Below are 17,091 nucleotides of genomic sequence, written 5' to 3'. Positions count from 1 at the left end.
ACATATATACATATATATACATATATATATATATATATACACACATATATATATATATATATATATATATATAATTAATATAAAATAATTGCACTAAACCAATGATGATGAAACACTCTGAGTCAACATTTGGTTATGTATTTTTTTTTTTTATTCAGCTGACACAATTCTTTGAATGAGCTGATGACGGGATCTCACAAGACAAATGTCCAGCATGTCATTTCATATTTTTTTAAAAATGATAATTTGTACAAAACAAATTAAGTAACAATGATCAGTCTCAGCCAGCTAAGGCAATCATATGGAATGATGATATGACAAATCTAAATACAAAAATTAAACATTGAATATAAAACACCAGGCCAGAATTGCAAACCCGTGGCTAAAATGCTTAAACTCTAATCCAATTGGTCTGGTTGAGATTAGGATTAAGTTCATTTCTTCCCTGTAGCCGTGGCAGCCTCTTGAACAACAGCTGAGAATTTGGTGCGAAGCAAGAAAATGAAGTTTTGGTGTTTTTCCTGCTGCACAGCCGGCAGACTTCGCTCTCACCACAAACTCCCTGAGATCTCACTCAAATGAATCCTCTCCTCCCTGCAGACTGTAAGCCACACTGCTCATCACTCACTGCTGACCGCCTCTGGGACACAAACACCAAATCCTGATTCTGCTGAGAAGCTCCCAGGCTTGCTTCTTTTCTCTGGACCCAAGCACTTCTCAGATTGAACGAAGCAGAAATTCAGGTCGACAGCAATTACTCAATGCTAAGCGGGAGGGAATGGGCACATGTTTTTCACCACGGGGTCAGAGTAGCTCAGGGTACTACTCCGGTACTACTTTCTACAGCCAAACTTAAGCATGATCTTTACAGTACAGTGAAATAAATTGCAGTATTTCCTGGGAGGGAACTGGTGGATCTGTAAGCTCTCTGGCTGCCTAACTCCAGTCTTTGGTTTACATGAGAATGCAGAATGAAAAGTCATGAAAACGTGGTAAACTGTGGTACACTGTCAGCAGCTTTGTTTTTGTCATGGATTTTCAGGAACATATGAGGAAATAGTAGCTTGATAATTAGACTGAACTGCCATTTTGTCTCACTTCATTTTTCAGTCTAACATTGTGTTCAGTTAGCCAATTTTTGTTTGGAAGGCAGTACCTTGCCCCTATTTTGTCCTGCAGTCTTTTTTTGATTAGATATGATGATTCATCTTTTTATGTATGTATTTTGAATTAAATGTAATTGTCTTAAGTGTTCCTGTGGTTTGACCCCTTTTGTGAAAGGTTCATGCAGCTGGTGACTTTATAAGATGCTGTTTATGTATTGTTGCAGTAGGTAAAAATAATGTTGTCATATTTGCTGAAACTGTCACTATATCCTGACAGTTAGTACAGATAGTGTGGAAAAATATCCGGTTCCTCTGGCTCTTTCTATAACTCAACTCCCAGGTCATCAAATACCAATGCATTGTGTCTCAAAGCCTCAAGCCACCACCCAAAGTGCCGGTATTCGATGACCTGGGAATGAGGCACAACAGTCAGTGTCTTTCTTGGCTCTGATTGGTTGCTTTCATTCAGGCCCAGGGGATTCTTGCAAATGGCACTAGGAGGAACCAGAGGAACCTGAACTTTCTCACAGATTATCCGACTCGAACTACTGTCAGTAAAGTTTCAGCAAATCTGACAAAAAGTTGTTTTTTTTTATATATATATATATATATATAAAAGTTACTATCTACAGAAAACTTTTTTCCTCTCCTTTTTTTGATAACAGTGTGCAAGAGTTTACCAGTTTAAAGGACAAGTCTGATGAGACTGTATTGTTTTCTTATTGTCAATAAATCTCATTAAAAGAGAAATCCAACCATACGTTTGTCTCTCAATACTTTCATATTTGTGTCTGTGGAACCTGTGTGTAAAACCACTGTGCAAACCTTTAACAACAACTCGCAATATATAGTCAGTAATATAGTAATATGTCAGTAACCAGCTGTCAGTGATTTCCTAACAACTGGTTACTGTAGTTTTTAGCAAATGTTAGTCTAAATCAGGACTCAGGACTAAGTAGTGAATTTGTTGGGGACTGTTTGGGGCGACAGGACAGCGTATATAGGATTGAGTCAAAATAAACTACAGTCTGTGGGTTCAAGGTAATGAAGGAACATGTGCACAACAATTGAGCTCTACGGCACCGGGGATGAAGATATATTGGGCTACAAACGATACTTGTTGGTAGGTAGATACATTTTTGGTTTTGGTCTTTTTATGGATTTAACCTAAACTCGAAAACTGACCAACATACTGTGGCAACAGCAGCTTCAGTGCCCATGTGAATATCAGTAATGTATGATACCTGAGAAAAAACTTTTTAAAACTTTAAAAACAATAAACAATGTTTTGTATATTTAACAAAATGAGGAGATTTGGTCTTGCAGTTGACAACAGACAGCATCAAGTATGCGTAAGACAATATGACTATCCCCTCTATTGTTTGTGGGATTAAATGACAGTGTTTCAAGTGAAACTTGATCAGCACCTTAAGAAAAAGTGACACATCTGAGATCACTTACAGTATTAAAGTAGTGGACTGACAGTGAGAGAGTTTACTGACCTGGTCACGTACGGCCAATGGGACAACAGTAGCTGTGTCCCTAATGCAGAACACATTGTTAAGGGGTCAGTAAGGACAGTCTGACTGTTATCTACACAATGGGCAGGCTATGATGGCAGCCCAAAATATATAACAAAAATCAAACAGAGAAACAACATTGTATATAAAGGATAAAAAACATACATTTTTAAATTATTCAATACAAGATAAACGTCTCTGTAAACAAAATTGACTTCTCCGTGAAAAAAGCCGGGGATGCTTGTGTCCTCTCAAATTCATGAATACGGAGTCACTTTAACTTGAGAGATCAAATCCTCCAAAAAAGGAGGTGACATCTTCAGAAATTGGAATAGATGTTCCAGTTATATCACTATTGGGCTCCATAATTTGAACAGAGGTTTTTTTGTCCTGGACCTGTGAGTCAGCACAGCTTTCCAGCATCTTCTAGCTGAAACACACCGGTCCGACAATGAAGCCAAACTGGTGTGTGAAGTTTTCCCCTCCCATTACTGCTACGTCTCTGAGGGGAAGCAGCTGGAGGTCCTCGAACTCAAACACAGACTCCCTTGTTCCAGAAACGGTCTCCTCTCCAGGCTGACACAGGAGACGGAAAACAGAAATACAATTGTTATAAGTCATCACTTTTTTTAAGTGATGGTAATACTTCAGCATATATTGTTTTCTATTTGGTTTCAACTAGCTGCAGCTAACAGGTTTGTGTATTTTGTTTTAAGGGATGCAAGTTATTTTTCCATAACATAACATTCCAATAACAATAGCAGCAGCATGACCCACATTTCATTAAGCCTCTCAAGAGTACAGCAAGAAAGGAAGTTTGGAAAACGTTTTACACACCACACAGTCTTTAAGTGCTCCGAGGTAACTTTGCTTCCTTGTGTCAGTGAGGAATTTGACGTCTCTGTCTGTCTGACCCAGTCTGTGTCCTGGATGGCAGGAGTAGGTCATCTTCTGGATGGCAGTGCTACTGTGCAACCTCAGAAAACGCATCTGGACCACATTAGCGCCTGGATAGTAAAACTGATAAGAAAGCAATAAGAATGTAATGCATTAAAAATGTAAGCCGATACAGTTGTTTATCCTCTTTCAGCTTGTTGTTTTGGTTTTACGGCGCATTTACATTTGTCTTGATATGTTAGCGTCTGTGTTTTTCAGATTGTTGTGGATTTCTACAGCTTCCAAGTGTCAAATAACACCAATGAATGTAGTCTTAATGGACGTACCAATTTGTGATTTGAGATAACATTGTTTTGTTTTGGTTGTCACTCACCTGAAAGCCCCGCTCCAGCCTGCTGAGCCACTGAAAAGATCCTTCTTCAGAAAATTCTTCCATCCAGGCTTTCATGATCAACTGCAGGCAGAGAAAAGAAGGCACACATTTGCAAATCTAAATGCAAGTCACGCATTCATAAAAGAGACTTGTGAAGGTCAACCATGGTCAGACAGCTGCTGATGAACTCTGGATTAGCATTCAGCTCCAGCGTGAACCAAAGGTAAATTGGCTACCTTGGTGCAAGATGCAGCCACTTCACACTATGCGAGACCAATTCATATTATTTTTTGGTTGAGTGAGTCAATTCTTTATGTCGTATTGACTGTATTAGAGTGGGGAAGGTGAGAGGTGAGAGAGGTGTGTTTTTAGACAGACTGCAAAATAATGAAATTAATAACATCTGTGTCCTGATCATCCTGATGTCCTTTAGATGAATGTAGTGTCTCATTTAGCCACCCACTCCTCTATTTCTCTTCCTGCAGGGTGGCAACATTTTGAATTCACGAATTTGTTGAATATTGTCTCTCTTTTTATGGATAATTTTTTTTAAATAATTGTATAGAATAATACATCAAAGAGAGTTACAAAATTCCTAAAAAAATAATTTTGATAATAATTTTGAAGTAATTGATTCTGTGTACTGTATAATAGCTTGGATGTTTTTCTAGCTTTATTTACTGAGGATGCTCATATGAGATCTAAATCTCCTTTACCAGAGAGTCCAACACAACAGCACAATTATGTAAAAGTGAGACTATGCAGCGAACCACTGTGGCCACAAAGTACATAATTAAAAATAGCAAGGGGGAAAAAACACAAAGATGCATATTTACAATACATTAAAAAGACAATTTCTGTAAGATATAAAGCAATGTATTGTATTAGTCTAAAATTATTAGATTAGACAGTAATTTAGATATTTGGCTTATCATAAGTTTGTATTTATTATATACACCGAAATTGAGTTTTTAACTGTTACATGTTTATATCACCCATTAGAGCGGGTCGTCGCCTAATCAGAAGGTTGGTGGTTCGATCTCCGGCTACTCCCTCTGCATGCAAGTGTCCTTGGGCAAGATACTGAACCCCAAATTGTTAATGATGCTGACACTGATCAGTGTGTGTGTGTGTGTGAATGGATTAATTACAATAGTTTCTGATGACCAATTTGCACCTTGAATGGCAGCCTCTGCTATCAGTGTATGAATGTGACACGTAGTGTAAAATCACTTTGAGTAGTCTGAAGACTAGAAAGACGTTATACAAGTGCAGTTCATTTAATATCTAAAGTTCACTTGTACTGACTCTTGTTTATGTGTACAAAATATGCATCATATTTTTCTAATCACAATCAATGAAATGTGTTGGCTTTTATCCTATATAGGAATACTGGTATCTGTACTTAGTTGTAATGCATTTGAGGGGAATTATTTATTATTATAAATTTGTGCGGCATCTTCCCAACATCAAGACCAGTGCATATCATGCATGACAGATGTAGCAAGACGAAACAGACAAAAGAGGGAGACTCAACCCGATTTAAAGTTTCAGTTAACTTTGCATAGAAACAGCCAGTAGAAATGTCCTTCAGAGAAACCAAGGGAGTACTTTTTACTTTTATATTTAGTAAATTTCAGAGCCTGTACTTTGTTTTACTTTTACTTGAGTGAAGAAGTTTAATCAGTACTTCTACTTTTATCAAAGACCTTTTTTACACTTTTGTATGTGTACTTCTACTTAAGTAAAGAATGTGTGTACTTTTGTAGTGAGTGCTGAAAACTGTAGGCTGGAAGAGAGCTCTGTGTATGTGTGGTGTGTGTGTGTTTGTGTGTGTGGCAGACAGTGGATCTGAGAATTAAAGTCACTGAATCAAATGATTTCATAACTGCTACTATGGGAATGATGTCCAAACTATCAAATAAGATTTAAGTTGGAAAAAACTTTCTTTTAAGGTGACTGTGTCACAAGTTTAAGTTGCAGTCATCACTACAGATGTGTGAACTGACTGACAATTCAACAAATTGAGATTCAGGTCGTACAACAAGACTATGTGAAGTTAGCGGACACGCCATTGATCCAGAGGTGCAATTTCCTGTAGCCTTTCTCTGGTGATGTCTTTATACCTGAGAGTCTTGAGGATGAAGGCAGGTCTGTTTTGATGTGGAAGAGAAGCTGCAGTAGGCCAGCAGAGCGTCGGCTGGGCTGCCCTGGTTGGGGTCAATGTAATACATTCCTGCAGAGAAAGGTGAGCGTGAGTTCAATGAGATCTGCAGGGATGAAAGTGCTGTGCTCCACACGTACAGAAAGACTTGAGCAATTCTACCACTCTAACATAGTGGACTGCACTAAAGAAATATTAAAGTATGTATGTATTACTACTCCTTTTTGTTCAGGGCAGATAGATCTGACACTTGACACCAGATCCTAATGGACTGTTAGTAAAGTGGCAGTAAAACTTCCACAGTACCTCTAAGACAGTACGGCCATATACAGTAATGGTGCTATGTATGTTTAATGAGCCTGAAGAGTTACGATAAACATGGATATTTCTCACTGCTAGAGAAGTGTAAGAAAGGATGTTTTTTAAAGCACAGTGGATATGGTTTTGTTTCTTAAGATATACTCTGATAACAGTACAAGTTCAGTGGAGCTACAGGTTGGTCTGGAATAAATATACAAGAAACTTAAAAAGAGAGAAAATAAAATGTAAGACAAAATCTTCATCAGTTTTTGCTGTAATTATAAACATTTAAAAATGGAATAACAATGTGAGTTATGTAACTAAAAATCTAACAATTACATTTATTTTGATTTGTCATGATAAAACTAGAACATGTGTTAATTGCTGTAATTGTAGTTGAAACATTTTAAATAAGTGAAATACTGAAACAGTTACAATGTGCCTGCTGAAAGGAGAAATTTCAGTTGAAGTGTAAACAATGAGGCTGAAGTAAACCGCTGACATCTAAAATATATACAGGGCAATCATCTGCAAAGAATCTGTACAAAAAGCTCTGTACATTTATTCCTTTACCTTTGTATACTGTATATGCTCATTGTTGATGTTTTGAGACTCAAAACAATTCAAAGTTGAGGTTTAACAGTGAGCTGAAAGGAAATCTTTTAATTTTGAGGTACTATAACATGCATATACATGAGTGTATAGAGAGGACAGTGTCCATAACTCAAGCTAGTTAAATTTTTCATTATTTCACTGTTTCGTGAACTGACCACTGCTGTATTCAGGGTGACAGAACCAGAGCTCCAGACAGGTGGTGGCAGGATGCTCCTTGCTGCCATCAGGAGGATCCACCAGCAGCCGAAGTTCCTGCTGCAGAGAATCTAGCAGAGTCTGGATCAGAGGATAGTTGGGCTTATCGGACACATACATCAGGTCCTAGACAGGAAGAGAATAAAGAAAACCATACACACATAAAATCAATTGTTAATTTGATATTTGAGGGAAGAGGTCCATTTAGTTTGACCTGTAAGTCATAGGTTCTTCATTTCATGTCAGTTTTTGTAATGCTCTTACAAAAATGCTTTTGTAATTTAACAAAACACTTTTGACAATGAAGACATCAATCACTTGCCTTAATTTGAGTCAACGTCATGTTCAGTGACTGTCCTGGGGGTCCGGGAACTCCAGGTGGACCCTAAAACACAAGATGCACAAATTGGGTATGCAATAGAAAAATATCCAGATTGGATATTGGATCCAGATTTTAAAAGATTATTCATCAAAAAGTGAATTTGCAGTGAAAGAAATGTGTCTCTTGATATAGCTTAGTAAAGTAAAAAAATAAAAATATAAGTAAAAATACACACTATACACTGACAAATATGGAAATCTTAGATTTTTAACACTCTCAATTAACAAGTGATGAGTCAAGGAGATAAAATAAGTTTATTTCTCAACACATTTTGACAGTGTTCTCAAATCAAGTAATGTGGTGTTTGATCAGGAAGATCCTAAAATTATATTGTCACTACGATTAAAAAAAACCAAACAGTTGGTGCCCGGTTAGCTCAGTCGGTAGAGCTGGCGACCCATGTATGGACAGCTGCCTGGGTTCGAATCCGACCTGTGGCCCTTTGCGTTGCAGTAGTTCCCCCGTCTCTCTCTCTGCCCCCCTTTTGCCTGTGCTCCTAAGCAGCTGGTCCACTATCAAACCTAACAAGGCCTTTAAGGAGAGCCACGAAGAACTCCGTAAAATCTTGGCCCCATTTCCCCTGAATGTTTAACTAATGTCAGCTAAAAGCCAGTCAAGTTATAAATTAAGAAAAATTAAGTATGCACACTATGCTCATCTGATATTTAACTTCTAGTCATTGTCAATGTCGACACTAAAGACACCTCTGTGTAAATTAATATGACAAGCATATTTTTAAACCAGTCAAACCTTAAACCTCAGTTGTCTAACTCTGTTGTAAACTTACTGGAAGCCCCCTCCTGCCGGGCAGACCAGGCAAACCTTGGTAGCCTTTCAAACCCTGCATGGAGAAGAAAATGTGATAAGCACAACATACGATTCGGCACTGTTTCGCTCGGCAATACCACGCCACTGCCGATAAAACACATTGGTATGGAAATAAAGACATCTGCAAAATCCCATTACATTCTAACGGCAACTCAAAGTGTGACAGCTTTATGATTATATGTGCCATCAACATAAACCAGAGTGATCCTAACGTCAAGAGATCCTCCAGGGCGTTTGCTACAGATAACAGTGAGTAAGAGCTGAAGTGAGTTTGACCTGTCAGAACAAGAGTGCTTGAGCTGATGATATCGTACCTTCAATCCAAACAAACCCTGCAACAAAGAGAACAGGAGAAGAAAAGGGCATTAGTATGATTATGCACTGTGAAGTGGATTTATCAACAAAGAGTGCTTTTATCTGCTGCATTAAGAACCCATCAGCCACAGCATCACAGATTTTATATCCTAAGTCGATGGGTTTTTTCCCCCCTAAGTCACAGTGCGTTGAACACAATCATTATGTGCTGCTGAACTCTGAATGATTTAAAAGGCTGGCAGCTGAAGAACAGATTAGTTGCCTGACAGATAACAGTCTGCCCTTTACAGGAATGACTGAAGTTGTTATAAAACAATAACATTTCCATCACACGTTTCACTTCTGTTGCTGTCTCCATTTTTCAGACACAATCTAGATAAAAGTACCTGAGTGACAAATGAACTGCTTGAATTTGAAATATAAAATATCTCAGACAAAAAGGAAAGAATGCATAGCGTGAATAAACTTTTCTATAGCCAAAAGGAATTTCAAACACAGTTGCAAAGTTTTTTCCTAAAAGAATGCAACAATATAAACAACAACGTAAAAGCCAAACTGAAAAACAAAATATCAGTCATAAACATAATAAAATATGTAAGATATGCTATGTGTACATAAAACTTACAGGCAGTCCTGGCATCCCAGGTGTACCCCTGGGTCCTGATAGACCAATATTTCCCTTAAAAGATAAAAGAGAGCAAGAGAGACAAACACATTTGTTAGTTAGACATCATAAAAACATATTAAAATGCAGTAAAAATTACATTTTCAAACCATAAGAGGAAAAATAAGAAGACAAACTGCAATCTTAATGTTTGGGTACCTGCTCTCCCTTCAGGCCCAGTGGACCTGGCAACCCAACAGGACCACGAATACCCTAAAAAAAAATGTAACATACATCAGACATAATTGCCTACCAAGTATTACAGTATTTATATACTTGCAGTATTACAAACTGTGTGTGTGTGTGCGTTAGATACAATGTCAGAAAAGGCTTTACAGGGCCTTTGAGACATTGCATGTCCAGACTATGCTCGCTGTGATTGGCTTTCAGGAAGAGCCAGGGCTGAGCGACCAACTGTTATCCAGTTTACTGTTCTTGTTCTCTCCTGCAGGCTGCGGTGGATGTCTTCAAAGGAATGGAAGAGACATGAGCTCTCCTCTCGCCACTGCAGCTTTAGATTGTCCACCTTTTTCCTTATCATGGTCAGTGCAGCCTCCAGTTCGTTGATGTCCTCCATCTGCTGGGCCAGGCACGTATCTTACACGTAAGCCTAAGCTGCAGCTCCAAGATCCTGCTCACCCTCATCAGCACAGCCTCTTCCTGGACAAGCTTGTTTGTTTGGAGAGTTTGTTTTAACTCCTCCATCTCAGCTGCCCCTAACCCTTATTGGGTGGTGGTGGGATCTGCTGTGTAGCACCTTCAGGTGTATCAGCCTGCTGTGGTTTCCTTTGGAGGAATAGGAAACCTGGACTGCACAGTGTTGTGGTTTGATGCTGCCCTAACCTTTTTCTGTTGGACAGAGTCTCTTTTAGAATCTGTGTCCTTAACCTTGCTTGAAAAATCTTTCAAAGGGGTTCGATAAGGTGTTGGTGGCATCCAAAGTTTTTTCTCTCGACAGTGACCCTTGTTAATTAAGCAGACTCACAAGCATTGTGCAGCAGCCTGCTGTGGTTTCCTATCTGGGCAAAGTTTCTGCCACTTCCTTTTTGGTGATGTTGTTGTGTGCCTGACAGGTGGGAGCCTTGACAGACTGCTGATGCACAGTAGCACCTGAAGGTACAGCTTCACCTGTAGCAGTCTGTTGTGGTTTCTGTTGGAGGATACGTATCTTGGCACTGTCTCTGTCTGTGTGCTGTTTAGGTCTCCTTCTCTGCCGGGCCATTTTTGGTGGTGGCGCTCTGTGCCTCACAGGTTGGAGTCTTGACAGACTGCCGATGTTTGGCAGCCTGGTTCTGCCTGCTGAGAATTGAAATCCTTTTATTCAAGGCACCAAAGGTGTGGCTGGCTGGATGGACTTTTTCTTTTCTTTGTTCTTGCCCTTTTTGCTTCGTTTTTCCATGTTTTTTTCCATCATAAAAACACTTATTGGCTCTGTCGATGCCTGAGTTCCTTGTCTTTGTGAATCTTTTGTGTGTGAGTTTGTGGGAGTTTACTGTCAATTTCCTTTATATCCATGGCCTGTTAAATTATTATTTCCAGTCTCCTCAACTGAATTAATTTGTAAAAGGGCGTTTAATTTTTTCCATACTCAGGCAAAAGGAAAGCATGGTTTGACAGTGAATGTTAGAAGGAAATATGTAGTAGTCAAACTTGACATACAAGGATGCAATGCAACATATAAAATATATATATAGGAATTAACATGAAACTCACTGGAGCTCTGGAGAAGTCAGTTCCTCTCATAATAAGAGGGAAATCTCAATAACTAGTGAAACCTAAAAGTCAGATGTCCAGTAACAAATGTCCAGTAAGCATATATAGAAATCCTGAGAACAAGAATTTACTTACAGTCAGATTTTATCATTCATTTATGAGATTTAAAATAATTTTAAAAAATTACTTTTGAATTACATAAGAAAAGAGAAAGTCTTTGCTCTTGGACAGTTAGCCCCAAGCTACATGCAGGCTTTGTCAAACTGTATCATTTTATCACAGTTCAGAATTGCTGCCAACAGGTGTTTGGACGCAGATGAAAACACAGACGCTACCAGTGACTGAGACTGGGAATGCTGGCCTTTCTTGACCAACATTGTATCGTAATAAGACCTAAATTAGTTTTATTCCAGTGGTAGCGTTTGGGAGATGCTAGGGGTCCAGTGTAGAAAATGTGATACCCTGCCATATAAGCTGTCCTACATGCTAGAAAATGAGTTGGCCAATGGGTTAAATAATAATGATTCCCCTCGTGTTTTTATTACAGAGGTGAAGCAGTTGTGCTTCAAATCTGAGTCACATAAATAAATCAAAACAGGGTTTGGAAGTGTTTCACCATAAATGCATCACAACTTTCTGCAGCTGGTCCCCAGTCCACCACTGTCAAAGACTCATTTAAATTGCCTTGTGATGGACCATGAAGTTTCTCTGATTCTACAGTGTAGTGTAATAGTAGGCAGCTTCAAGGCTGATGTCATGAATAAAATATGCTCAGCATCTCTTGCAGTTTTATTGCTGGCTGCTTTCCCATCACGCCTACAGACACAGTTACCTTCCAAACACTATTATTATTTGTTTTTCAGATTATCTCAGTATTAACACATTAAACATTGACAGCTCCTACCTTCATGCCATCAACTCCAGATGGTCCAGGAAGTCCCATGTCTCCTTTCTCACCCTGAGGACACAAACAATGCAGTCAAACCTACACGTTCAATCAGACAGCAGAGCAGATCAGCACAATAAAGCATTAGAGCACATCATGGCTAAAGAGGTCTGCCAGAGCCCCAACTGAGGCCCACGGGTGGAAGCATTTTATGAAGATTTTTTTTTTTTTTTTATGTAATCTTTTTCTTGGAAGGGGGAATGTAGGACTGTAAAAAACAGAGGATAAGAAAAAAAACGGGATGTTTCTGAATGAACTAACGTAAAACGTTCAAAAAAATTTTCAGCCCTGGTTGTCTTGAGACCGTAAAGGTATTTGAATAAAAATGAAAGTAGTAAAAAACACTGGATCTAAGCTAAACCAATATAATTTATTGGGCTTGTTTTGCCTTTATTAGACAGCACAGGCAGACAGGAAACAGGGAGAAGAGAGGGGTATGACATGCAACAAAAGGTGCTGGCTGGAATTGAACCAGCGAAGTTGTGGAGGCCATGCGGCATGAATGAAACCACTAGATTCAATCCTGATCCAAACTTGCTTTAACAAACTGAAAATAATTAGATCCAGTTGGGTTGGTTTATTATAAATCAGGTTTATTAATTCTTGTTTACCTCTTTCCCCTTTTCCCCTTGATCCCCTGGTTCTCCACGTAAGCCTGGGATTCCCTTGATGACAAAAAAAAAGGAAATACATCAAGTGGATATCAATTCACTGACTGATCAAACACAGTTTGATTGTAATATTCATTATTCATCATGACAGGAAAGATTGCTGAACAGACAGTTCCAGAGCTAATGTGCCGATATGTTCAGCTGTGATATAAAAATGGATAAATGGACAAATAAATTGACTTACTATGAGCCCGGGCCACCCAGAAAGGCCAATCTGTCCTGTGTCTCCCTTTTCGCCCTGAATGACAAATCACAATGTTGGCTCATACATCATAATTATACCAGATGTAAACAAAGCATGTGGCCCATATATCCCACCTTTGGTCCTCTGTCTCCTCTGGTCCCTCTGAGTCCAGCCTTCCCCCGTTTTCCCTGTGGACAAGTTTGCCATGTTTTTCAATGAGACAACAGAAAGCAAGAAGGAACACATACCAAACAATCTAATGTTTTATGTATGAATCTGAACATGAAGTGGCTGTCAGAATGGCTGTTTCCATTTCCACTTGTATCCCACGCACACACACATCACGATATCTGCATGACAATTTTTGTGTTCAATACCAACCAAATGCTCTTTTTTCTCTGTTGTATAGTACAAGCATTAGTATTATAAACAGAGATAATGATTGAAACGGACATTCTTGGATTCATAACAACTGTGGATTTTTTCTTAAATTTCTTACCCTCCTTCCAACATGACCCGTCTTCCCTGGTGATCCATTCTTGCCATCGTCCCCCTGTAGGGTTAGAACACAAACTGATGAGTGAAAAAGGAAATTAGTAGCATTTTGGTTAACCGCCAGCTGGAACATTTTTGTGCTACAAATTTTAAAGAAGTTAAAGAATGTAATCTAATAAACAGCACCGAAAAAAATTTAGGTGAGAACAGTCAGGGACTACCAATGCATGTATGAGCGTAACAGAGAGTAATTAAACAGAAAAACATTTTTTGAACTGTATATAGAGAATTCTGTAACATAAATGCCAGTTTGGGGGTTAAAACTGGAGTTTGATGCCCCTTCCTGGTCTAGAAAATGTAACTGCTGATACTAAACTAACTTGAGAAATTGAGTAAATCGATGTTAAGTGGCCAAAAATTATTTACACCAATAATTAATGAAAAGCGGGTTCAGCTCTCCATTTCATTTGTCATAGTGTTAGCAACCAGCTGGGAGTGCTACTGAGCTAGCCTAGCCCCCCCACCATCACACTTTGGTTGAATTTTCAATGCATGTAGAAGGTTGGGACAGCTTTAAAGAAATAGTTAACATTTTCGAGATATGCTTATTTGATTTCTTGCCAAGTTAGATAAAAAGATCGAGACCACTCTCATGTCTATAGATCACTATGAAGGCTGGACACAGCGAAACTACTTGCCTTTATACAGAGTTAGACTAGCTGTTTTGGACTGTTTCCAGTCTTTTATGATAAGCCACTGTAAGCTAACTGGTTGCTGGCAGTCGGTTCATATTCAATGACAAGATAAGAGAGTGGTATCAACCTTCCTATCTAACTGAATAAGTATTTCCCAAAATATCGAACTATTTCTTTAACTTGTATCTACTGATGGTTACATGTTTTATACTTTTCTTGAAATTAGTGATATTACTGTATGTTAAAAAGAAGCTCCAAAGTGGACCAAATGATTTTTACTTTAAATATATCCAAATTTGAATGTTTAGAAAGCTAGAATGTGTAAGAGAAGATGTTAAATTACACATTCAAATGCATAAAGACAACAAATCTCACAGCAACATGAGGATCTTACCTTCTCTCCTTTAATGCCCAGTTTCCCCTCAGGTCCTAGTCTTCCTGGCACTCCCTGCAAAGGAGACATAGTTCTTCATAATTTTGCTGTTAAAATAACTGGCTGGTTTTAAGACAGACAGCACACACACACACACACACACACACGCTATAATCTGATTGTTTGCTTTTTTCCTCAATAATTAATATCTACCAAACAACAATAATTGTACACTAGCAGCTGAAGGCAAAATATGATTTCATCATCCACAGTGTTTCTGTGTTGTACAAATACACACACTTACAGGAGGCCCTGTGGGACCTGGGGAACCCTGGGGTCCAATCTCTCCAGGAGGCCCCTCAAAAAGAGAAGGAAGAGGCACAACACAGTTAGAGTTGTTGAGAGGAAAATAAGCAATCTTCAGCACTGGTAATTAACATCACACACCTCAAACCCTGGCAGAGCTGGGGGACCTCGGATTCCTGGCAGACCATCCTCACCCTACACAGGTCATTCATATTATTCAGATGGTTTTATGGAAATTTGTATTAGAATGTGTTTATCAGTGCAGGCCAGCAGTTCATATATGGTGGATCTGTAAAACTTTACAGTAGATAACACGAAAAAACTCACTAACCTGCTCTCCTGGTGGACCGGGAGCTCCTGACTCTCCTTTCAGTCCCTGTGGCCCTGATTCCCCTTTAGCACCCTGGTCTCCCTGAGGTCCAACTTGTCCTACTGGACCCTGCCATGCAGATGTCACAAAAAAAAAAATTACCTTTACAAGTTAGTTTGTTTTTGTTTTTTCAGGATTTAAATGTAATTTTACTTACAATAAATTAAATTTAAATCAGCTTTTAGAGTTAGATGCTTTGTGACTGGTTTCAACTGCAACTAAACTTCTCTCAGTGCACACATTAAATACTGTACAACCTCAAACTTCTGCCATCGGTCTAAAAACAACATCTGTAAATGACATGGAGTTTCTCAGCTGTTGGTCTGTTAACAAGTAACAAATAATTGGCTCGTTGCCAGGGATTTGGTATGTTTTCTTTATTCATCCCTGAGTTAATTTGTTTTGGTATTTTCTATTGCTTGAATGTGGTTTTGTCAAGCACTTTGTTTGCAGGACGTGTCAGTCCAGGTTAATTGGTTGTGCATGGGGGAAGTCTGGGAGACCGGGCTGAGTGGAGCTGAGTTATTGCAATCTTTCAGGCGGGCTGTCTAACAGCAAGTGGCGGGCCGTCTAACAGACCAACATTGCCGTCCCTAGATCCCTGGGATGGCTTGGCTAAAAACCATGTTAGAGGGACCAGAAGCACTCTCTTACATTGGCTATGTTGCTGAGAATTTCTTGTTTCAGCAGTACACCACACACTGTGATAAAACTTAAATACCACTGTAATTAGATAGAGCTCTCCTTAAATCACTTTAAAGTGTAGCTGTCACATGAACACTTAATTTACTGAATTTACTTTGCAGTGATAGAACAAAGGGGCAAAATCGTGTATTTCAAAATGTTGCTTCCATTAGCAATACTGCCAATAGAGGAAAATCTGCACAGGCAAACGAACCGAATACAGCAAACAACTTCCTGATACTTGAGGATACTTACAGGTGGTCCCAGCCCCCCTGTGTCTCCTCTGACACCACGTGCACCAGTTGTTCCCTACGTACAGGACAAACAGAGAGCAAATATATGGCTTTCGTCATACATCTGTAGCGTGCACAGTGCTGCAGAAAATGCTGAATGGAATCAGCGTTTACCTGAGGGCCCCTTAACGCCGGAGGTCCAGTAATTCCTACAGGCCCAGACTCCCCCTGGAGAAATGGATAAAAATGTTTTAAAGACATTCCTGTGACATTTATTCTCATTTAACTGATTAAAGCAGATCGCTGAGCGTAACAGAGTGTAAAAAAAGAAGGTGTGTTAGAAAGAGTACAGTGTGTGCCTGTCGAGTCCTCTCAATCTGATGATTAAGCCAGTACTGATTAGTCCCTCTTACTCTCTCTGTCATCAGCAGCTGTACTGTTTGTCCACAGTGAAAACATGCAGCAGTTATCAAAAGACCACACTCGTGACCTTGAGCAAAGAGTTAGAGGTAGAACAATTTTCTCTTGAAAGCGAACTCTCAGATTCTGTCTTACTTTACACAAACGCTAAATATGTACTGATTCAGAACATAATCATGGCCTTTGATTTGGCTGCAGTCATTTTTTCCAACCAAGACCAAGACCAAGTGAAACTCTTTGGGCTGACTGATTACATTCAACAGCAAAAAAGACTAATGTAACCATAAAAAGAAATATGAATCCAGGAAGATGAAGATATTTTGTCGTTTGTAAATTGTCACATTAGAATTTCATTTTAAAATTTCAGCAACAACTTTTCGATTCAAACCCATGGCTGCCGCAGCAAGGGCTCAGCCTTTGTACATAGGGGGCCAGCTCTACCAGATGAGCTATCCAGACGCCCTTACAATTTGCATTTTTGCTTTACTGTGTTCTGATGTACAGAAACAATTCTTAACAATATAGTGAGTTTCTGACAGGAACTTAAGGAAAATCTTACCTTCTGACCCTGAGGTCCATCTAGTCCCGGGGCTCCTCGAGGGCCTGTGATTCCCTAAAATAAGCATAACAGACCACAGAAAA

General features: G+C 39.1%; 1 protein-coding gene across 1 annotated transcript in view; it reads right to left on the bottom strand.

Moving 5' to 3' along the window:
- Window positions 1-158: 158 nt before the first annotated feature.
- si:ch211-196i2.1 (collagen alpha-1(I) chain) overlaps window positions 159-17,091 on the bottom strand; it is a 103,036-nt gene continuing 86,103 nt past the window's right edge. Inside the window, exons 47-68 of the mRNA XM_035668265.1 lie at window positions 17,009-17,062; window positions 16,204-16,257; window positions 16,052-16,105; window positions 15,074-15,181; window positions 14,884-14,937; window positions 14,741-14,794; window positions 14,458-14,511; window positions 13,373-13,426; window positions 13,008-13,061; window positions 12,874-12,927; window positions 12,630-12,683; window positions 11,977-12,030; window positions 9,519-9,572; window positions 9,321-9,374; window positions 8,695-8,712; window positions 8,340-8,393; window positions 7,493-7,555; window positions 7,131-7,296; window positions 6,023-6,132; window positions 3,897-3,977; window positions 3,464-3,646; window positions 159-3,202 (exon numbers count right to left, since the gene is read on the bottom strand). Of these exons, the coding sequence (XP_035524158.1) occupies window positions 3,053-3,202; window positions 3,464-3,646; window positions 3,897-3,977; window positions 6,023-6,132; window positions 7,131-7,296; window positions 7,493-7,555; window positions 8,340-8,393; window positions 8,695-8,712; window positions 9,321-9,374; window positions 9,519-9,572; window positions 11,977-12,030; window positions 12,630-12,683; window positions 12,874-12,927; window positions 13,008-13,061; window positions 13,373-13,426; window positions 14,458-14,511; window positions 14,741-14,794; window positions 14,884-14,937; window positions 15,074-15,181; window positions 16,052-16,105; window positions 16,204-16,257; window positions 17,009-17,062 (1,635 nt within the window). The 3' untranslated portion in view covers window positions 159-3,052. The remainder of the gene's footprint in view (window positions 3,203-3,463; window positions 3,647-3,896; window positions 3,978-6,022; window positions 6,133-7,130; window positions 7,297-7,492; window positions 7,556-8,339; window positions 8,394-8,694; window positions 8,713-9,320; window positions 9,375-9,518; window positions 9,573-11,976; window positions 12,031-12,629; window positions 12,684-12,873; window positions 12,928-13,007; window positions 13,062-13,372; window positions 13,427-14,457; window positions 14,512-14,740; window positions 14,795-14,883; window positions 14,938-15,073; window positions 15,182-16,051; window positions 16,106-16,203; window positions 16,258-17,008; window positions 17,063-17,091) is intronic.

The sequence above is a fragment of the Morone saxatilis genome, unplaced genomic scaffold, assembly GCF_004916995.1.
Source record: "Morone saxatilis isolate NCDOM2014 unplaced genomic scaffold, NCSU_SB_2.0 Contig21, whole genome shotgun sequence".
NCBI lineage: Eukaryota > Metazoa > Chordata > Actinopteri > Moronidae > Morone > Morone saxatilis.
The sequence above is the reverse complement of the archived record's forward strand: the minus strand, read 5'-3'. Positions and strand labels throughout refer to the sequence as shown.